A 23,003-nucleotide genomic window follows, 5' to 3' on the forward strand; every position below is an offset into this window, starting at 1 on the left:
ACTCTCAACTCTCCTATTATCCCAAAGAATGCTTACAGAGAACTCCCCAGCCTTTTCCACCTTCTACCTGTCAGAACCTTTGCCCATACCTTTCTGGATAACATGATTAATAATGAAAGCCAACATTTATTGAGCACTTATTATGTGCTAACAACTTTGAAGGGCTATATCTCTATCCTTATAACCTTCTAGGTTAGTACCATTAACTGATAACCAGGGAAAATAAGGAATGTACCCAAAGTGTACACAGTTAGTAAGTGGCAGAGCTGATACTGGAACAGGATAACAATACCCAACTCTCATTTCCTATATAGTTTTAACGGTTTTATTCCAAATGTTTACCTTAGGGACAACTTGGAGATTTAACACAACTTTGAATCACTTAGTGCAGAGAACCCTGGGGTGTAAATCAGACCTCCTAGACCTTGTTTTGTCTAAAGGTTAAGATATGGTTTTGGTGAAGTCACTTAAGGACCATGAGACTTATTTTTCTAATATCTAAAACACGCATAAAATAGGATCATTAATCTATTCAAAATATTGTTGGATTTTTAACAGATCACACAAAAGCTCTTTCAAGAAAACAAGTTTTTATTGTCTGTCTTGGTTATTTCTGAATACCAAGAACCTAGAATAATGTCTTAAACACAGTGGGTACTCTTATATTCTGTTGGCTTGGGGAGATATGTGTAAGGAGATGTTATGGAGACAGGGTAGGAGTGGTAAGGAACCAGAGATAGGAAAGATTACAGCTAGGAGGCAAAACCCCCCAAAACCCAACATTATCTATTTCATAATTAACAAGTATGTATGTCTAAGGCCAATCCAGGCATGTTTACTTTAATAATTAGACATAAAAATGTTTTCTATGGATTGAATCTTATAATGCTACTCTAGCTATTTTCCATGGCTTACAAATTATTGTTCAGTCAGACATAAGTGTCTATTAAGATTAGCAATGGGAAAAGAAATTTAAAAAGCAAAAAAGCTTAGGACACACATGCAGTAGACGATTAACCTTACTCAAAGAGAAGTTTGGTCTTTGCCCTAAGCTGCTGGGAGTTAATCTCTAAACCCGTGGAATATCCTGCCTGATAAGAGTATCTTTGTTTACTTTGGGGTCTTGGGCCATGCCAGATAGTCTATGTTAGCAGTGTAGTTCATGGTGAGGGTACTTTGGGCCATGGGGTATCAGCTTGACCTCTGGAGGGGCTGGAGACTAAGATCAGCCATATGGGCAGTGAACCAGGCCTACATGACTGAGTCCCAATAAAAACTTTGGACATAAAGGCTCAAGTGAGCTTCCCTTGTCAGCAATACTGTGTATGTATTATCACACATCATTGCTGGGATGTTAGCACTGGCTGCACCACTCCACTGGGAAAGGACAACTGGAAGCTCCATGATTGGAACTCTCACAGATCCTATTCTACATACTTTTTCTCTTGGCTGATTTTAATTTGTATCCTTTTGCTGCAATAAACTCCAATTGTGAATATAACAGCTGTCAATGAGTTCTGTGAGTCCTTCTAACAAATCATTGAACCTGAGGGTGATCTTGGGGATCCCGGAACTTCCAGTTGGTGATCTAGGGTGCTCCTGAACTTTGCAGCATGTGTGTCCTTCCTTTGAACTAGGTTGGCAGACCATTTCCTCACATAATGGTATTAATTCTTTGAAATCCTGAAAATGTAAAAGACAGAGGAAATATTCAAGCAAGGTCAAGAGGGATACCCTAGTGAAGTCTTCCCGACATGAACCTCAGAGGATAAAAATATATTGTTACTCTGGAGACAAATGTTGTCACTCCAGGGGTGAGGCATGAAAACTTGGCAGAGTTGTTGGAAAGCAGTCTTGCATTGGTGGGCATACTTGGGCAGAAAAGAGAAGAATAAAGTACCACTATGCATTTGTACTTAATCTCTCTACATGTCCTTGTGCTTGTCCAGGACATTTATCTAGTCAGATCAACAGATATCTATATCTGTATCTATAGCTATAGCTTGTTTTGCCAAAAGGTTAAGATATATCTGTATCTATATATCTGAAAAAATACATATATCTTACATTTTTACCCATCAATTTCACTTCTAAGAATTTCCTACAGTAGTTTCACATGTCTAAAATGACATATATATGGATATATATGTAGTGGAGCAGTGCTTATTATAGAAAAAAATGGAAATAACCTCAATGTCCACCAGTAAGGATTAAATACAGTATATTTGAATAATGCTATACTATTCAGACAGTAAGCAGAATAAGAAAACCCTTCATGTATTGATAGGGAACAATCTCTGAGATTTATTAAATAAAAACAGTAAGGTGGAGAAGGGATATAAATTGTGCTACCATTTACACATAGAACATATTTGCTTGAATATTCATGTAATATACCTTGGTACGCACTTAAGAAACTAGTCATCTTGGCTATCTCTAGGGAGAAAAATGGATGCAGAATAGGAATGGGAGGAAGACTTTACTCCGTATACCCTTTTGAATTCTGACTCATGAGAATGTATTATCTATTTAAGAAAAATGAAACTATTAAAGTCTAAAGGGCATTTGTAAATCATTTAAATGGAGGTAAATATATTAGAAAAAACGTATAGCCACTTTAAACAACTTTTATATACATTAAAAAACTAAGCTAATTAAATGAGCAGCAAAATTAAACCACAGCTGCAAAATTCTATACCACATCCCCTTATAGATTCTCCTTCTATTTTTATTTTTAAACGTTGGCAGGCACGATGGCGCGCCTGTAGTTACAGCTACTCAGAAGACTGAGGGACAGGATCACTTTAGCCCAGCAGTTCTAGGCTGTACTGCGTGGTGATCGCCCCTGTGAATAGCCACTGCACACCAGCCTGGGCAACACAGCGAGACCCCCGTCTCAAAAAACAAAAACGAAAAAGGTCAACTCACTAGCACAAAAAATACATACAATACAAACATTCATCAGGGGTTCTGTACTAGATAGGAAGATACCTACATGATGCATGATTTTAGGCGCCCGGAAAAGAGACCTTTAACCTCTAAATACCTTCTCCTCTGCAGATGCTGCAATTCCGCAGTGTATTCCTCAGCGGCCCTAAAAGAGTGGCGATAGTAACGCTTGTCCTACCTGTCCACTTTGTAAACTGCGAAGGGCTTGGAGAACCGTAAGGCACCATACGGAAATGAGAGATTAAGGATGGGATCTCTCGTGGTAGGGAGGCCCTGCGCAAACCTCGCGCCTCTCTTCGCCAAGTCGCGCGGCTGAAACAGCACTCCCTGGAAACTAGAGGCTCACACACGGCCTTCCAGCGGGGAGCGCGAGGACACGCCTCCCTGCACTGCCTCGTTTTGATAGGCCTGCGAGACCGAGGCTGCAGAGAGAGCCGCGGTCGCATTGGCTAGCCGGCGAGGCCCGCGCGGGGCCTCCTGGGAGATGTAGTCCCGGCAGCCGCTGGCTCCCGCTAGTGGACAGTTTGACGTTGGAGATGTCGGCCCTAGGAGCTGACCGCGGTGGTAAAGAGGTGGGTGTGTTTGGAGAGGGGGTGGGGAGAGTGGCGAGGATTCGGGTGAAAATACCCAACGGCCCGAAATGAACGATAAGTGAGGGTTGCGGGCTCGTAGACAGGTACGCGCTTACTTCGAATTGGGGCGCAGAGTGTTGGGGTTGGGGGAGACGCAAGCTCCACGGCCAATCAGACCCTATCGACTGTTGCCAGGCCCCTAAGGCTCCGCCCCCGCCCCCACCCAAGGATGGGAGGAGCTCGGGCTGTTTAAGTGGCTTTGGGTTGGGGTGGAGGAGAGAGTGACTCCGTTGGCTACCCTTCTCCGGTGATGCTGTACCTGCGGCTTCGGGGGGCCTGGGGCGACCCGGTCACGGCGGGTGGGCTGGGGGGTCCCAGGCCCGCGCCCCGTCTCCCCGCCGATTGGTCCGCACGGCCCCCGCCTCCAAAGACGGGCGCCTCCCACCCGCTGCGAGGCGAGGACCTCCGGGATTCCTAGAGAGGACTCGGAAGTGCTCTCGGGGGTGGGATTTAAGGTTTAACGCGGTTGGACAGGGAAAGCTTGGACTTGCTTACTTCCGGCGTGGAAGTGTTGGCTTCGGTTTTTCTCTCCGTTTTAAGAAGAACTCCACCTTCCCAGCCTTGGCTACGGGGAGCTTGATCTTCCAGGAGAGCTCCCCGAGACTGGGGCCTTGAGGGGAGGGGATAGAGCTTTGTGTCCGGACGGGGGTTCTGGCCCTAACCTTGAGCGGGCCGATCTTCATGTCTCCGGGTCAGGGGCGATTCCAAGGAACCCAGGTCCAAATCTGTCCCTATAGCGCCGCTTCTCTTCGGGATCCATGAAGTCTCCCGTTGGCCCATCAAGCTCTTGTAGCTTGAAGGACAACACCAGTTTTGACCATTGTAATGTTTTTCACCCGTATTCTGACTTAAGTGTGGCTTATGGTAAAGAGAAGGAGCGGCTGCATCTGGACTAGTCTTGTCCCATTGTTTATGTGAAATGGAAAGTTTACCTCTAAAACTGTTTTAGGTCGGGCCTGATGTCACATTTTTTATGGCTCTCCTTTACATCCCTTAAATGTTGGAGATATTCTCTGTTAGTAATCATATTATGGGTCGAGTGACAGCTGCCTTGTAGTCCAGATTTTTAAGAAAATTACTTTGTTGAGTGGCCATCGTTAGTATCTCTTTGCCATCTCTCTTTGCTAATAATGATTCCCAATACATCAGTAGGTTGGGCGCTACTGAAAGAGTTCTTCAGATTTTAAAGAGCAGGAAACAAGTGTTCAGTGTAACACAGCCAGCCTCGAGAGACTGCCCTCTGAGTTGGAATGATAATGACAGAATCCCGGGAAGTTATAGACTTAGACCCTCCAGCTGAGACTTCACAGGAGCAAGAAGACCTTCTAATAGTGAAGGTGGAAGAAGAAGACTGCACCTGGATGCAGGAGTACAGCCCGCCCACGTTTGAGACTTTTTACCAGCGCTTCAGGCACTTCCAGTACCATGAAGCATCAGGACCCCGGGAGGCTCTCAGCCAACTCCGCGTGCTCTGCTGCGAGTGGCTGAGGCCGGAGCTGCACACCAAGGAGCAAATCCTGGAGCTGCTGGTGCTGGAGCAGTTCCTGACCATCCTGCCTGAGGAGTTCCAGGCCTGGGTGAGAGAACATCACCCCGAAAGCGGAGAGGAGGCGGTGGCTGTGGTAGAAAACATACAGCGAGAGCTTGAGGAACGCGGACAACAGGTGAGTCAAAGAGCAGACATAGGAACGGTGAGGAAGGAGAGGAAAGAGTTAAGGAGCTGCTGAGCAGGGGTGACAAGTATTATTTTTCCAGTTTGCCATTTGTCTTTGCATTTAGAAGTTTTTGTTTTGCAGGTTTTTAAATTTTTATTTTTATTTTTTTATTTTATTCTTTGTAGAGACAGGATCTCACTCTGTCACCTAGGTTGGAGTGCAGTGGGGCAATCATAGCTCACTGTAACCTCAATCTCCTGCGCTCAAGCCATCCTCCTGGCTCAACCTCCCAAGTAGCTGGGATTATAGACACCTGCCACCATGCCTAGTTAATTTTTTTATTTTTTGTAGAGACACGGTCTCGCTACATTGCGCAGGCTGGTCTCGAATTTCTGTGCTCAAGCCATCCTCCCACCTTTGTTTCTCAAAGTGCTGGGATTACAGGCGTGAGCCACCATGCCCAGTCTTTGGTTTTTATACAGTTTAACTTTTTTGTTTTATAGTTTCTGGGTTTTGTGCCATACTTAGATAGGCCACCCTCACTACAGTATTATGTAAAAAAAATTTTTCATAGTTTATTCTGTACTGTTTTTCTTTCTTTATTTTTTTTACATTTTTTAAATGATTGCTCCATCTGGAATTTATTTTGGTGTAGGGTGTTTGGTGTGGTTACAACTCATTTTTTTTCCACATACCTATCCATTTGCTCCTAGCAACTTTTATAGTAATCCTTTTTTCCCCCCTCTCTGATAAAATGCCACCTTTATTACATATTAAATTTCTGCATGTATTTGGGTCCATTTCTGGTCTTTCTATTCTATTTCATTGTTCTTACTGTCTGTTCACGTAGCAGCATTTTAATTATTTGAGCTCTGTGAAATGTTTTGGTATCTGATAGGGTTACCCTTACTCCCTCCATACTTTTTTCGGTAATTTCTTTTCCTTTTATGAACTTTAGAATTACTTACTTAGTTTCCATTACTCCAAAATCCTGTTGGTATTGCATTAAACCATATATTAATTTAGGGGAGGATTGGTATCTATATGTTGTTGCATCTTCTTGTCCTTTCCTATACTCATTTATAACCTGACCCTCTACCTTCCTCTTGCTGCTAGGCTTATGTTCTCCTAAACTTTAATTTCTTTTTTTCATAGGAAAGAATAAAAAATCATGAGATCATGAGTTTACGAGAGTTTAAAGCTAGTTAGAGATTTTCCGTCATTCTTTAGAACCATTGCATTTAAATGTAAGGTACCAGTCTCATCATTCTTACTCCTTGGGTAAGGGATACTTCAGCGTCCCAGACCTCTGGTTCTTGGGGTGGTTTAGCTTATTACATCATGCAGGTAGCAGCAGAGAGGTGGCTACTGTCCCGTGGCCAGTCCTGAAAGATTCTCCTGTAGATGGGAATATTTGGACCTTTCCATTGCTCAGTCAGGGCACAAAGTACAGGTTCATGATGACATCCACATTTATTCCTTTAACCTGATTTGGGACACTAATGGACAAATTTTCCTTACTGTTTTACAGAAATAAATATTCAAAAGCATAGTTTAAAACCAAAATTTTTAGGGTAGAGAATTTACAGCAGATATTACACGTTTAACTCTCTCATTGTGATATGTAGTCCATCTTTGGAAAGAACACATAAAAATCATTTCTTGGTGGCAGTCAAGGATTTCAGGCCTATAGAGGGGATTTTTCCAAGGGCTTCCACGGCTGACTTTGTTTGCCTTTCCCTCTACCTGCCTTCTGGTATCCCCAACATTGCTCTTGAACTTTATCTCTGAGCACTTTTGTCTCTGGCAAGTGTTTTCTCAGGTTCTATCCTTACTCCTCCTGGGTTTCTTTTTCCTCATCCCAGTGGGCCTCAAGGGCCGCTTTGGTTCCTTGGTGCTAAATGCCCTTTAACCTACTTGGAATCACCTTAACTCCTGTTCTGAGTGGATCCACCACGACACACACACTTCCACACAGAGAGTATTTGCCACCACAACTTTGCGCCCGCCTCTTAATGTAGTTTCTGTACCACATTTTACCAGTACCAGGAGGATTAAAATTTTAAATTCTTTGAAACCTAAAGGAGGGGCAAGGGGGATTGCAACTCTATCGTAGTGCAGGGTCTTATTTCTCTCCAATATGCTTATTACCTTCCAGAATATACAGATTCTAGGGAGTGGCTGTGGCAGAGTAATTGTGCACCCCAGAGTTGAGCAAGAGCCCAGAGCAGAAAGGTGGAGGACTGGAGCACGCTGGATATGAACTGGCTTAAGTCTTAGTGTTGGTCTGTCCCCGTGTGACTTCCTGAGTCCTATGGTGGCCTTTCCAACCTCCTTTCGCACCCCTCTCCCACCTTTATTAAATTTTACCCACACTGGCCACCTTAAGGTGGTTGTTTCAAACACCTCCTTTCCGCCTGAGGGTGTTTTCTAATGTTTTTCTCTGCCTGAGTCACTTCTACTTTTCTCCTGGCTGGTTTCTTCTCATCCTTTAGATGTTTACTTAAGTGACACTTCCTCAGAAAAGCCTTCCCTGGCCTCCCAGTCTAATGTAGGTCTCATGGTACCAGGTTCTTCTTTCTCACATTTAGCACAGTTTATAATTATATATTTATTTGTATGTTGATATGTTTAATGAAAGTCTTCTCCAACTAGAAGTAGTAAACCACTGTAATGGCTTATTGTAGATGGGCTTTAATTGTTTGGCAAGGGAATGAATGAAAGTCTAATGTGACTCGACTGGATTCTTTTATAGCCTTCTCTGTAACTGTGCTGATTGATTGTGGTTGTGGTTATTAGATTGTTGCGTGTCCTGACATGCTTCCTCAGAAGATGGTACCACCTGGAACAGTGCAAGAGCCCTTCAGTCACCAGCCCCTGTCTGTGGACACCCAGCCTGAACAAGAGCCAGAGAAGCCTCATCTGGAGGAAAACGGTGAGGCTCAGCAATTCAGTGGAACAGGAGTGGATAGAGAGTGGGTACCCTGGCCACGTGGCAGGCACCATCTGGAAGAGAGTGACTGTAGATGGGGAAGGGCTGGGGACCCAGAGTTGAGTCCCTGTTCTTAAGAGAGAGGTCAGCTGATAGGATGGCTAGGAACAATACCAGTTTTATTCAAAAGCTATAAGGCAGATGATGACCACTCTGTGTGGGCACTGTTGAAAGATCTGCAAAAGTTTTTTACAAAAGTATCACAATCATCTTACAGCAGTTTTTCACCTCTTCCTCATAGATTTGTTATCTTAATGCTTATGTAAAAAAAAACTCTCTAGTTCCTAATTGTGTTCATTTCTGGTTGCTCATTCACCTTGAAATCTTATTTGAAGTAGTTTTTTACAATGACCTTGAGAACATTAGTTCTCTCTACCCCCTCAATTTTATTAACCTGCCTTCTATACATCAAGGAAGACAAGTTAACAGCTGATTATCATATTATATGTCTACAAATCCATAATCCCTTTACAGAAATACTTGGTGTCAGATATATTTTAGAATTCAGAATTTTGCAGATTTAGTAAGGTGATGTTCGTATATCACACATTACACTAGCAGCAGGATTTGAATTGATATCCACAATCACATATGTTAATATTTCTGTAGTGAAATATATGCAGATTTAGAATAAGTCAAATAATAAAGAGTTTACATAGTTTCACGTCAGTTCAGGTCAATTCTTGCTGTCAAATTACTTCAGTGCCTAGCTTAATGAAAAAAAGAACCTTTGGTATTTAGAGCTTTTCGATTTCAGAATTGTGGATAAGGGAATATGATCAAGGGACTATATTTTCTGTTTGGTTCCAGACTTTCTCTTAGGCTGCCTTCAGTGGTCAGGTCTTTCCCTTGACATGCCCCACTGCCCTGATTTTTTCTAGCTTTGCTTGCACTGTGGTAAGAATGACAACAGCAGCAGCAGCTATTACCTATGTAGTGTGTACTATGTGCAGGGACTGTTGTGAGCATTTTACCTGTATGAACTCATTTAACCCTCAGTATACCAGGAAAAATAGTTCTTACTATTTGCTATGTGGGGCCAGTGGATCCTTTTTATTTTTTTTATATTTTTAAGTCATTTTGTGAATAATTTACAGAAGAATCAAAGGGTAGTAAAAACGACTTCTTAAAAGAAATTTTAATATATCAAGTATATTTTAACATACAAACATCATAAAACATGAAGAATATTGTCATATAGTACTAGTATTATTGTTTTAGCAAAATGAGATGGTTCAGGATCTTTTTGCAAAATACTGCATGATAGAGTCCTGAAGTCCTCCCTGCTGAGTGACTTGATGGATGAGAATGCCATATGTCCTTTTTGAAATTAGAAATACGTGTATATTATTCATTGTTGATTATTGAGTTTGAGAAAAATCTATTTAGGATGTTATCATTTGAAGAGTCATTCTAAGATCTCCCTTATACTTTGAGTTTTGTCGTTCATTATCCTTAGAGAGTGCTGCTCTCTGTCTGGGTCATCTTCTGAACTGTCTGATAATAATGAATGTCATCCCCTACAAATTTTCTTCTCTTTCCCATATGGACAGCAAATGAAAAATTCTGAATTCTCAACTGTGTTCAATGAAAGTTGGATGTAGGTTTCAACAGTCTTTTCTGCCTTATTGAAGAATCATACAATACTTTGGGCAACATATGCAGTATTTTGAGAATAATAAAGAATGATGATTTATTTCACTATTCCATAATCCTAAATATTTCCTTTCTTTCATTCTTATTAGTCTTTTGTAGCATTGTTGAGAATAATTAATGTCGTAGGATGATAAAATAGAAAAATGCTTCAGGGTATAAGAAAAATGAGATAACACAGATCCCAAACTGTATCTTACATTTGTACAAGTGTCTGATGGATCTGTATAGAAATTATAAGATGAGGCCAGGATGGTCTCATTACTGGTTCACGCCTGTAATCCTAGCACTTTGGGAGGCCGAAGAAGATTGCTTGAGGTCAGGACCAGCCTGAGCAAGAACGAGAAATAGAAAGATTAGCTGGGTGTCATGACATGTGCCTGTAGTCCCAGCTACTCAAGAGGCTGGGGCAGGAGGACCACTTGAGCCCAGGAGTTTGAGGCTGCAGTGAGCTATGATGACACCACATACTCTAGCCCAGGCGACAGAGCAAGACTCTGTCTCAACAAACAAACAAAAAGAAATGACAAGTTTTATTCTATTTATAAAATAAAAATAAATTTCCTTTTTGTTCTTCAGAAGACCTGAAAAATAATAAAAGACCTGAAAAATAATAAATATTTAAAACTGCTCAGAAAAGAAACCCAAAAACTGAAATTGTGTCCAGTACACTTTGTTGGTATACCAACAGTTAATCCTGTGATAACCCTGTGGAATTGTTATTGTTATCTTTATGTTGGAAATTAAGAATCTGTGGCCTAGAGAGGTTGAGTAATTTGTCCAGGGTCACAAAGCTATTAAGTAACAGAGCTGGGGTTTTAACCCAAGCAGTTGACCTAAATTCATATTTCTACCCTATTCTGAGCTTCTCACCTTTGCTCTACCACCATGTTCTCCCCAGCACAGACTGCTGTCCTCCCTGAGTCACTCACGCTCCCTCCACTCTCGGAGTCTCATCAGATCAGGCTCCTCTTTTCTTCTGTTCCCAGGTGCTGCTTATCTTTCTCTGTTAACCAGACCCTAGCCTGTTTCATTATTTAAACAAAATTACCATTCACTCAGGTATAGACTCTTTCCATCACTTTTGTCAAATCCTACTTTGACTCTTTAGCCTCTCCTGGTTTCAGATCCCTTCTCTGTTTTTGGCTTTCATCTCACCATTATCGCCTCCTTTTTGTGCCATTGCTCCTTATTTCCCAGTCACTGGAAATCAGCAAGCCACATGTGCACGAAGATCTCCAGGACTGAGGAAACCGTATCAGGGTCTAAACTGTTGGGTTAAAGGTTAATCCCAAGTAGGTCTGTCCAAGTCAGGGCACATGTAGACAGTCAGATCCAGATGTGCCATGAATCTTAGACAAAGAACAAGCAGAGGTGACAGCAAAGGGTCAACTGTCCCCAACTTCCAGAGATGAGACCCTCCAGGCATTGCACATGCTATTCCCTCTTGGGGAAAGCGCCCCATCTCCCCCACACCATCCCCACTGCCCACAGTCACTTTCTGGGGAAAGGCTTTTCTGGCACTTCTGCTTCTGTGTTCCTGCAGGAACTTGGGTGGACTTCAATTATAGTACTCCTCACCCTGTGTTGTAAGTAAAGCTTACACATCTGTCCCATTAGACAACAGTTTTTTAAGGGGAGAATTGTTTTATCTGTGTATTCCTATAATACAGAGTAGACTCAATACACACTTCTTGACTGAGTATAAACTAACTGTGGAAATTCCTTGAAGGGAGACTGGACTGAGGCCTTGCTACCCAGGTGTGGTCTGAGAAACAGCAGCACCGGCACCACCTGGGAGCTTGTTAGGAATGCAAAACATCAGGCCTCATCCCAGACCTCCTCAGTCAGAATCTGCCGTGTCTGAGATCCGGAGGTGATTTGTTTGCATATGAAAGTTAGAAGCCCTGGGCTATAGAGAATGCTTCAGCTTCATGGAAGATGAGGGACTTTGGTTGTTCTTTCAGATAATAGATTTGATCTTGGTAGAGCAGAAAGCATCCTTTGTAGGGGAATGACAAGTGGGGGTTGGTCTGACCAAAGTAGGGAGCCTGTTATTTTGTGGGAAGGGGGAATAGTAGGGTAAGTGTGGGAGGATCCAGAAATTATGTCTTGAGAGCCAGGCAGAAGAATTGAGCCTGGGTGCAGCACCCAGCCATTGCAGAGTCGTGAGCAAGAGAGGAGCATCGTGGCAATGAGAACCGGGCAGAGATATTCTCACTTAAACCTCTTTTTCTCCTCCCTCAGCCCTTCCTGTTCTCCAAGTTCCTTCCCTTCCCCTGAAGGACAGCCAGGAGCTGACAACTTCACTTCTCTCAGCTGGGTCCCAGGTGAGCTGGCACCCCTTTGCCCTCAGTGAGGACCTATACCTTGTCTCCGACAAGTACCTGCCTTAATCCGAAACCTTTCAGGAGTTCTGTTTTCTTAACCAGTGACCAGCCCCGTCCTGGGTTGGTGCCTTCATGAGCTTTTGTCTTTTTCCTTCCCCCCAGTGCTTCCCTGTTCTCTTTGAGGCACAGTCCCTCCCCGTTTCTTTCCTTAATGCACCCAGTTCTTCCCAAATTTGGACCTAGGCAATGGGAATTTAGTGGAGATCTCCTGTTTCAGAAGTTGGTGAAAATTGAAGATGTGGCTGACGTGGCTGTATCCTTCATCCTGGAGGAATGGGGACATTTGGACCAGTCCCAGAAGTCCCTTTATAGGGAAGACAGGAAGGAGAATTATGGGAGTATTACCTCCATGGGTAAGAATGACTGCATCTGCATGGATTAGGACAGCTTAATTTTGCTATTTTGTAAAGAATATTTCCAGCACATCCTATAAAAGCATGTATGTTTTAATTGCTATGACTTTGCTTATTCTTTTCTGTGAAAGAATAAATCAACCTCCTTTTTTTCTTATTCAGCTTATTCTGACTATTTCTATTTAAATAAGAGTGTGATTAACACTGATGGTACTTGAGGGGATAGTTTTTGCAATCCAGCAAAGCTTTTACGGCTTTAAAATAAAAGAGCTTAAAATTATCAGGTTTGGATTTTAACAAATTTTTAGTAGTTATTATACTCCTTGATAAATTGGATAATTTTAACAGAATAATTGTGATTTATGAAAACATCTCAGACTTTGCTGAATAACCGTTCATCATAGTAGCTATTACAATACCTCTTAATTCTTTTTTTCCTTTCTTCCAGTGCATGGATGTCTAGTTGTTCACTGCATTACCATTATCAGATCATTGATACTTTATGATGTTTGTCTTGGCATTGACATTTTACGTGTCACATTGCTTCTTGAATTTTCTGCCCCTATTTCTAACTAAGTTATGGTCCTGAAAAGGATAATTGTTAGTAGCTCCAAAGAGATGCCTTGGGCTAATCTGATTTTTTTTCAAATTTACCCCTGGAAAAAGAAATTCATGTGCTTGTTTGGTTTGTTAAATGGGAGAGAATTCTAATAAGAATAAAATGTTAGAGCACATTTGAGCACATTCACAGTAGATGTGAATAAAGCAGAGAAAAAAATGCTATAGTGCTGGTATTACCTGTCTAATTAAATGGGGGAGGAAAAAAACACTTAAAACATCTGGGTTTGTGATAAGGTGTTTTTAATAAAAAACAAATGTGCTGTTAAAATGTTTCCATTGTTAAAATGTCTTTTTAGGAAGAGAATTAAGTAAAAATGGCTATATGGAAAATTAAAATTAAAATGGTCTTCATGGCTGGGTGTGGTGGGTCATGCCTGTAATCTTAGCACTCTGGGAGGCCCAGGTGGGAGGATTGCTCAAGGTCAGGAGTTCAAGACCAGCCTGACCAAGAGTGAGACCCCATCTCTGCTAAAAATAGAAAAAATTAGCTGATCAACTAAAAATAGAAACAAAAAATTAGCCTGGTGTGGTGATGAGTGCCTGTAGTCCCAGCTACTTAGGAGGCTGAGGCAGGAGGATCACTTGAGCCCAGGAGTTTGAGGTTGCTGTGAGCTAGGCTGAGGCCACGGCACTCTAGCCCAGGCAACATAAGACTATCTCAAAAAAAAAAATATTGTCTTCATGGTATAAGAATTATAATTTCTGACTGTGTCTAAAAAGGATAGTGATAGTACCTACCTCATAAGGTCATCATAAGGATTGAATATGGCATTAAACTATAAAGTGCTTAACATTGTACCTGGCCCATAATACGTACTTGGCAAATGTTAGCTCTTATTACCATTATTATGTAATATTGCAAACTCTTTTTCTTTTCACAGAGAAATCTTACTAGGAAATTCTCAAGGCTATCATCCCTCTAGTATTTTTAAAATAATATTTCTTATTTTTTGTTAACTACTAAAGATTTATCTCTGCAAACCATATTAAACGTGTTTTGCGTGAAACATCTGTTGCTGATCTTCGTACACAAGGGTACTGATTACATTCACTTAAATATCTGCGTTCATCAGTGACCAATGAATGCTGACCTAGCCCTTGAAAGCAGTAGGTTCTTCTCTGGATATAGAAAGAATGTCTTTTCCTTTAGACTAATTCATATGAAACTGAAATCCTTTGGGGATTCAAAGAACTAGAAAGATCATCTTGGCCACTTTATGAATTCCCAGAAAGAGGAAGGTGAAGACAAGGGTTAACTGCATAATCTAATAACAGATTTCATTAAGCATATTTAATATTGCACAAGTACTCGTGAATAGGTACTGTATGTAAACACCAGGCCAGGAGGACATCCTCTTCATTAAACAGAATGACCGTTCCCCAGTCTCTTTCCTCTGAACCACTCTTGCCAGCTCTCCCTTCCCTAACCTGCCTCAGTTTTCTGCCTGAATATTTTTTATCCCATTGTAGTGTAAAGTCATTTTACAAAGTCATGCGTCCCTAGCACATGTTGGTTTCACATAATTATCCCATGATCTTATTTCTCCTAATGCAGTGAATAACTAATTTTTTCATTTTCCTTCTATTATTTCAGATTATGAGCCCAGGGACAACAATATGGAGCTCATAGTAAAGCAGATTTCTGATGACACTGAATCACATTGGATGGCATCAGGAAGCACTGAAAGGAATGTTCCCCAGAGTCAAGAGTTTGCAGAAGTTAGTGACCTTAAGGGCATGGTACAAAGGTGGCAGGTAAACCCCACTGTGGGGAAATCAAGGCAGAATCCATCCCAGAAAAGGGATCTTGGTGCTATCACAGACGTTAACCGTAAGCAGAACACAAACGGTGAGAGAGGTCACAGATGTAATGATTGTGGTAAATTTTTCCTTCAAGCCTCAAACTTTATTCAACATCGGCGCATCCACACTGGAGAAAAACCCTTTAAGTGTGGTGAATGCGGGAAAAGCTATAATCAGCGTGTGCACCTCACTCAGCATCAGAGAGTCCACACTGGTGAGAAACCCTATAAGTGTCAGGTGTGTGGAAAAGCTTTCCGGGTGAGCTCTCACCTGGTTCAGCACCACAGTGTCCACAGTGGAGAGAGGCCCTACGGATGTAATGAGTGTGGGAAGAACTTTGGCCGGCACTCACACCTGATTGAACACCTGAAACGCCACTTCAGAGAGAAATCCCAAAGATGTACGTGTGAGGGGTTTGTATTCAGGGAATAAGTGGAGACAAAAATTGTTTTATTAGTAGTTTTATTGGTACGACAGAACAGATTGGTGGTACGGGGAGCAGTAGGAAGCAAACATTACAGTTTATTTGGTTCTTATTTATACTTAAAATTAATTATCTAATAGGTAAAACCCTATGGCCCCCACCCCCCATCCCCTGCCCATAACTTTCCTTTTTCCAGTGCTACTTGCTCGCAGCTCTTACTTGTTTCTTCTGGAAATTCCATATTTTAAAATAATACTGCTGTTGCTTGGCTCATGAATTTTAGCCATTCTCTGTGCTGTGAACATAAAGGCTTTTATTATTATAGTATACTTGAGACAACTCTAAGACTGGCCAAAGATTGTTTTTTTAATTATGCCTTGATGTCCCAAGCCTACCTACTTGTGATTCACATTAACAGCCACTACTGTGTCTCACATCATGGTATAGAAGTTTATCAAGTTCTTAGTGTCTTGAAAGTCCTGGGTTGAGCTGTACTATCTCTATTTGGCTAGTGCCTCACTTGGGAAATCCATCGGTAGTGCTCTAGACTTGAAAAGCAATTGCTTTAAAATACTATGTTTTTCTTTTACATCTTCCCTGCAGTTGTTCCTATGGCTAGTTTCCCAGTTAATACTCCCCTACTGTTCCCCTCATTTTTTCTGGATCAAGGGAGAACACTTTATTTGCTCATCCAGCCACATTTATTAGGAGTCTCCAGTGCTAGGTGCTCGGGATCTTCAGTGAACAGAACAGAGATACAGCTCATGCCCTCTTGGAGCTGGTGGTCTGTTGAGCATAGCAGATGGTAAAAGTGACAAGCATTCCTAGAGGAGAAGTATGAATTGCTGTGGGAGGGAGACTGACACTAGAGTGTTGGCTATGGGTGAGCAGGGCAGGGATTGCTATTACCACCCACCCTCCTGACAGTATTTTTTGCTGTCCTGTTTCTTTTTCCTGGCTCCTAATCAGGTACTCCCCCAACTCCCCTGCATAATAATCCTTTGCTCCTGTTCTTCCAGTTTTTGTCAGTTCTTACCATCCAATTGTGTATTTTTGTTCTACCTTTTTCTGTCTCCCTAACTCATGTTGGGGTAACAAGTCCCTCCACATTTCCTGTCTTCCCCCCCATTTCAGAATAACTTTCTCTCCTTCCTATATAATTTTTTTTTTTTTTACTTTTCCCTATTATTGCAGAGCTGCAATCATTCTCATCACCCATCTAAGTAAGCCTCTTTTTTGTCTTGTGGTTTTCACTGGACAAACACCAAAATTAGTTGGCATCAAATACATAACATGCATCACTTCTGTTACTCCTGTTACATCATGGGCTCATCTGACTGTCCTTTTTTTCTGAGGGGTTATTTTTCTTCTGTAAAAGAACTGATGACATTTGCATTTGCTCTTTATTTTTCTAGGCAGTGACAAAAGAAGTAAGAATACCAAATTAAGTGTTAAGAAGAAAATTTCAGAATTTTCAGAAGCAGACATGGAACTATCTGGAAAAATCCAAAGAAATATTTCTCAAGTTCAAGAGTTTGGAGAAGGCTGTGAACACCAAGGCAAGGTGGATAGAAAACAGGGAATTCCCATGAAAGAGATACTAGGACAACCCTCTTCAAAGAGGATGAATTGCAGTGAAGTCACATATGTCCACAAAAAATCCTCCACAGGAGAGAGACCACATAAATGTAATGAATGTGGGAAAAGCTTCATTCAGAGTGCACATCTTATTCAACATCAAAGAATTCACACCGGGGAGAAACCATTTAGGTGTGATGAATGTGGGAAAAGCTACAATCAACGCGTGCACCTAACTCAACATCAGCGAGTCCACACTGGTGAAAAACCCTACACCTGTCATTTATGCGGGAAAGCATTCAGGGTGAGGTCCCATCTTGTTCAGCATCAGAGTGTGCACAGTGGGGAGAGACCCTTTAAGTGTAATGAATGTGGGAAAGGCTTCGGCAGGCGTTCACACCTTGCTGGACATCTGCGTCTCCACTCCAGGGAGAAATCCCATCAGTGTCGTGAATGTGGAGAAATCTTTTTTCAGTATGTTAGCCTAATTGAACATCAAGTGCTCCACATGGGTCAGAAAAATGAAAAAAATGGCATTTGTGAGGAAGCATATAGTTGGAACTTGACAGTGATTGAAGATAAGAAGCTTGAGTTACAAGAACAGCCTTATAAATGTGATATATGTGGAAAAGCCTTTAGTTACAGCTCAGACCTTATTCAGCATTACAGAACTCATACTGCAAAGAAAACCTATAAATGTGATATATGTAGAGAAAATGTTGGCCAGTGTTCCCACATTAAACATCAGAAAATCTATTCTAGCACAAAATCTCATCAATGTAATGAATGTGGAAGAGGCTTCACTCTGAAGTCACACCTTAATCAACATCAGAGAATCCATACTGGTGAGAAACCTTTTCAATGTAAAGAATGTGGAATGAGTTTCAGTTGGAGTTGTAGCCTCTTTAAACATCTGAGAAGCCATGAGAGGACAGATTCCATAAATACCTTAAGTGTATAGGTGTATCTATTGTAGAACATCTCTTATTCAACTTTAGAGAAGCCTTCCTGAAGAGAAACATTATTCCTATAATGAGTGTAATAACAACTTCAAACATTCTTCCAACTTATCCATCAAACCTACAGATATGTTGAAATCCTTCAGTTAGAATTCAGCCTTTAGGCACACTGGAGTACCCACAATACATAAGACACCTGTTTGCTTTCCCCATTGAGAAGTGCTTCAGTTAGCATCTTCATACTTGGGAATCTAGACAAAAAGAGAACCTATGGACATGGTAGATGAAGGGAAGCCTTCAGATGACACTCATTCATTTGAAACTCAGAAAATTGACACTGGGAAAAGCCTCATGAACACAGTAGAAATAAGCTTTATTTGTAGCTTTTGCCTTGTTTGACAGCCTATCTATTCAGGGAAGAGTGTGGTGAAAGAGAGAATTTTTCAGCATGATATCCATTTTGGTACCTCAGCAATGCCCCTTTTCTAGAAATGATCATCCCAACCACTAGAATACTCTAGTCATTGTTCCCATCTTGAGTATTAACCCCGTTGAAAAGAAATTGACTTAAGATATCTATATTTTGGCAAGATTGGGGTTCAGAGGCTGGAAGGTATGTGTTCCTGCTGCCTTATTCAATCTACAACTTCTCTATGAAACACTCGACCTTGCTTTTGTTCTGATTTTACTAGCATCAAGGTTAGCTCATAGAAGGAGGAGTTAAATTTGTAAATTCAGGAGAAACTGTGCTGCTCGGTCACATCTCAAGATGAAGGAAGAAGGACCTTAGGGGAGCAGAGAAGACAAGCAAAACCGTGGACTGGTTTATCTTACAGTACCTGCAAGAGCGAGGGCAGCTAAATCCATGGGCAGAATTGGGCCAAAGTGACTGAAGAATCTTGGTCCTAGCAGTATGCCTGCTGATTCCCAGGTGGCTTGGGGATAGACCTCCCCTGTAGGATGAGGGAGGATGGAATGAGTTTCAGTTTGCTTTGCAGCTGGAAGGGAAAGTAAATAGTAATGAGGAACAGGCAGGTACGTGGTCCCGTTAACCCTGCCTCATGGGAAGGTCTGGGTAGGAGTTGTGAGAGGAAAGATGACCTGGATGAGAGAGTTCACTTGAGCTTCTTGCTAGAGAGAGGGAGAGAGTGCTTCAGGGCACCACGAGGCCCTGCTTCTGCTGACTTGCCTGGCTTACAATAAATGCCCAATAAATATTGTTGATTGTATGTGTTGTATGCTGTGGTGACCTGTCCAGACCCCTTTACCATGCTGGAACATTCCTCCCCAGCTGCTCTCAGTTTGGGCAGCTAAGTGCTCACAGCTCTCCCACTTCTCTGAAAACTGGAGATTTGCCCTCAGAAGATGGGAACTGCTTCACTTGGGAGTTATCTCCCCTCTGTGGCCCCCAGTCAATGACTGATAAGGGGTACACAAAGCTGCTTCACTTGCCTCAACCGTGAAGGAAAGTTGGTGCAGTTTATGCTCCAGAATCCTGGGATCAGGCCAAGGCTAGACTTTATCCAAGCCTACATCCACTGGGCTCCCTTCCTTCTCTGTCCTGTTTCATTCCTGCCCTCAAAGCCTTTTCCCGAATTAGTCATGCCCTTAATAAATCACCTGGCACCGAATCCCTGTCTCAGGCTCTGCTTTAGAGAACCTGACCCAAGACATTTGGTGCCATGAATAGTCCTAGGAAGCTGACTGTAACAGTGGGTTGTGGAGTTGTTCACTCACCATGAGACAGTGACTCATGGTGGGTGGAGTAATGATGGTCCCTGGCATGTGGCACCTGCCAATCACTGAGACATTCACTTGTAAACTGGGATGGGATAAGGGTAGAAAGGGATGTACTGACTTCTGTAAGGTTTGGGACAAACAGGAAAATAATGTAAGGATTGTGGAATTGGATAGCTGTTGCTGAAAGCCACTGACTCCTTAAAGAGACAAAATAACAAGGCAGATGACCACCAATTTAATGCAAAGTCTGTTTGAGAGGGTCTCCTTGGTAGCATTTAAAGAGACCTTCACCTCCTGCAAACAGAATCACAGAACTGAAATTCAAGCATAAGAATTAATAATTGACTTAATCCTAGCACTCTTGGAAGCAGAAGTGGGAGGATCTCTTTAGGCCAGGAATTCAAGACCAGCCTGAGCAAGAGTGAGATCCTGTCTCTACCAAACAAACAAAATCAAAAATTAGCTAGGCATGGTAATGCGTGCCTGTAGTCCCAACTACTCGACTGAGGCAGAAGGATTGCCTGAGCCCAGGAGTTTGAGGTTGCAGTGAGCTATGATGATGCCACTGCACTCCAGCCTGAGTGACAGAGCGCAACCCTGTCTCAAAAACAAAACAAAACAAAAAAAAAAGTTGAGAAAGATAGAACTTCAGCAAAGCTCTGGTGGGGAAGAGGTGGAAGGAATGGGATGATACGAGTAGCCGTGCTTGAGCACTCTACACTCCTACGTTCTCTTGAACTCTGGCCCTGCAAAAGTGGCCCACATTGTTGGAAAATAGAACTTTTTCCCTTGGTTGAAGAAGCATCAGCCTAGCTCACAGCAACCTCAAACTCCTGGGCTCAAGTGATCCTCCTGCCTCAGCCTCCCAAGTAGCTGGGACTACAGGCATGCACCACCACACCTGGCTAATTTTTTCTTTTTCTTCTTTTCTACCTATGATTGAAGATTTGTGTTTTTCTATTTTTAGTGGAGACGGGATCTCGCTCTTGCTCAGGCTGGTCTCGAACTCCTGACTTAAGTGATCCTCCTGCCTCAGCCTCCCAGAGTTCTAGGGTTACAGGCATGAGCCACTGCACCCAGCCCAGGAGGTGGGATTTATCCCTGCCCCCTAATGACTTTCTCCCAAAGAACAGAATATGGAAAATGGAAATTAGTAGCTTTATAGTGGAGAAACCGGCACACATTGCCATGTGAATATCACATATTCCCTGACATGATGCAATGAAAAGGGCACTTTCCTCTATGATATTCTTTCCAAAAGCTCAAAATCCCAGTGTGACCATAAGAAAAATATCAGACAATTCCAAATCGATAGATATTCTACAAAATATCTAACTAATACTCCTCCAAACTGTCAGGGTCATGAAAAACAAGCAAAGATTGAGAACATGTCATAGATGAGAGGACACTAAGGACACATGATCACTAAACACAACATAGTATCCTGGACTGGATCCTGGTACAGAAAGAGGATAATGGAAAAATAGGTGAAACATAAAGTTTGGAGTTTTGTTAATAGTGACATATCAATCTTGGTTTCTTAGTTTTGACAAAGGTGTCACAGTAAAAATCCCCTAATTAATACATAAATTCAACACATTCCCAGTCAATATCCTAACTGGCTTTTTGGTATAAACTGACAAGCTAATTCCAACATTTATATAGAAATCCAAAAGCCTCAGTAGTGAAAACAACTTTGGAAGGGAGGAACCAAGTTGGAGGAGTGTTATATTACCTGATTTCTCTTTTTTTTTTTTTTGAGACAGTCTCGCTCTGTTGCCCCAGCTAGAGGGCAGTGGCATCATTGTAGCTCACAGCAACCTCAAACGCCTGGGCTCAAGTGATTCTTCTGCCTCAGCCTCCAGAGTAGCTGGGGCTACAGGCACAAGCCACCATGCCCAACTAACTTTTTCTGCTAATTCATAGAGACAGGATCTCGCTCTTGTTCAGGCTGGTCTGGAACTCCTGGCCTCAAGTGATCCTCCCACTTCAGCGTCCCAAAGTGCTAGGATTATAGGCATGAGCCACCGTGCCTGGCTTCTTTTGGTTATATTTTACTATTTAGGATAGATATTTTTAGAGTATACATAAATGACAGCCTGGTTTTCCCTTCTTAGTTAATCTTTAAAAGTTTCCCAAGAATGGAAAAATGAGAGAGAAAGAAAGAAAACAAAGTAAAGCAGAATTAGTTTTAGATAGTCATACAATTAAGCAGCCAATACTTATTTAACCCTAAAACACAGAAACCAAGGAGGGTGTGTCTCCTACATTAAGTAAAATGATCTCTTCCAGAGACAATACATATAATCTCATGAGGGTTATTTCCCTTTTTGTTTAAGGAACTTCTCAAATGAACAATTCCGTTCATGTCCAAAGTTTTCCCCCAAAGTGGCCACTGCAAGTCCAAATTGTCCCTGGTGAAACTGTGCTAGTGAGATATATGTGAGTTATGTTATAGTGAGAAAACATGAAGGAAGCAGGTTTTTGGTCCAGAAGAGGCAGGATTTTTGATTGAGAAGGCCCCACAAAAATTGTCATGGTCCTTAAGGATGGTGCTTGTGCAGAAACTTGCAACCTAGAACTTGACCAAAGGCCAATTTTCACCAATCAACAAGATAGACAAATCTTAATTCTGGGTAGAGGAAACTAAACAAAGCAGTCCCCAAATACACAAAGATGAGACTTCTTTTACATGGTCTCTTTTGTCCCTGTCTTGGTCAGGTTGGATTCTATTAAATATTTCACAGCTCACAGTGCTCCAACTGTATCACTAACCCTAACACTTGCTCTGTACTGAAGTGTGCAAACTCTTAATTTCAGCTGCGGTTCTCAATATAGCTCATGGAAATTTTGCATTCAGTACCTGTTGATTTTGTAGTTCTCAGGTCTGTAAGATGCTTGTTGCTTCTCTTATACAATGACTTGAGGTCATGTCAGTTTCACAACTGTTGGTGGTGCCCTGTCATCTGGTTTTACTATAGATGCTATCCATTAGTTTCAGTTTGCAGTCCTAGTTGCCATGTGTTTTCAAGGAGGGATTTGGGGAGACTCAAAAATTATGCCGCTATCATCACTATCTTCTCCCTGATGTCCTTTTTGATAACAAGGAAAACCACAGAAATGGCCCAACAGACTACCTAAACATCTCATTAGCTAGAATCATAACACATGGCCTTGCCTAAATAAACCCCGTGTCAGGAGGATGGTGTTAATCTCCTTGGATGGCCAAACTTAGATTAGCATCAGGACTCACT

The 23,003-nt window shown here is 41.9% G+C and overlaps 1 protein-coding gene and 1 long non-coding RNA gene across 5 annotated transcripts; one reads left to right on the forward strand and one right to left on the reverse strand.

The window, feature by feature from the left end:
- Positions 1–573: 573 nt before the first annotated feature.
- LOC123631579 lies at positions 574–3,308 on the reverse strand. The gene is made up of 2 exons (XR_006733192.1): positions 3,128–3,308; positions 574–1,683 (listed from the first exon to the last, which is right to left on the reverse strand). It is a non-coding gene; the product is annotated as an uncharacterized LOC123631579 (long non-coding RNA).
- A 165-nt stretch (positions 3,309–3,473) lies between these two features.
- Positions 3,474–19,238, forward strand: ZKSCAN5 (zinc finger with KRAB and SCAN domains 5). Of its 4 annotated transcripts, none has more exons than XM_045541355.1 (7): positions 3,474–3,521; positions 4,734–5,245; positions 8,036–8,171; positions 12,129–12,211; positions 12,489–12,624; positions 14,840–15,448; positions 16,888–19,238. In XM_045541355.1, the coding sequence occupies exons 2-7, from the start codon at positions 4,832–4,834 to the stop codon at positions 18,009–18,011; spliced, it is 2,502 nt and encodes an 833-aa protein (XP_045397311.1). In that variant the 5' UTR covers positions 3,474–3,521; positions 4,734–4,831; the 3' UTR covers positions 18,012–19,238. The 4 variants fall into 4 exon arrangements, with proteins under 4 accessions (XP_045397311.1, XP_045397310.1, XP_045397312.1 ...); XM_045541354.1 differs by having other exon boundaries at positions 3,483–3,521; positions 4,731–5,245; XM_045541356.1 differs by lacking the exon at positions 3,474–3,521 and having other exon boundaries at positions 3,904–5,245; positions 12,492–12,624.
- The last annotated feature ends 3,765 nt before the right edge of the window (positions 19,239–23,003 follow it).

The sequence above is a fragment of the Lemur catta genome, chromosome 2 (genome assembly GCF_020740605.2).
Source record: "Lemur catta isolate mLemCat1 chromosome 2, mLemCat1.pri, whole genome shotgun sequence".
Taxonomy (NCBI): domain Eukaryota; kingdom Metazoa; phylum Chordata; class Mammalia; order Primates; family Lemuridae; genus Lemur; species Lemur catta.

Excerpts from the sequence above, each read along its gene's own strand:
- ZKSCAN5 (XM_045541355.1), top strand. The coding sequence starts at position 4,832 with ATGATAATGACAGAATCCCGGGAAGTTATAGACTTAGACCCTCCAGCT. Across the intron at positions 12,625-14,839 it reads TGGGAGTATTACCTCCATGG|ATTATGAGCCCAGGGACAAC; the intron begins GTAAGAATGACT and ends CTATTATTTCAG. Across the intron at positions 15,449-16,887 it reads CAGAGAGAAATCCCAAAGAT|GCAGTGACAAAAGAAGTAAG; the intron begins GTACGTGTGAGG and ends TTATTTTTCTAG.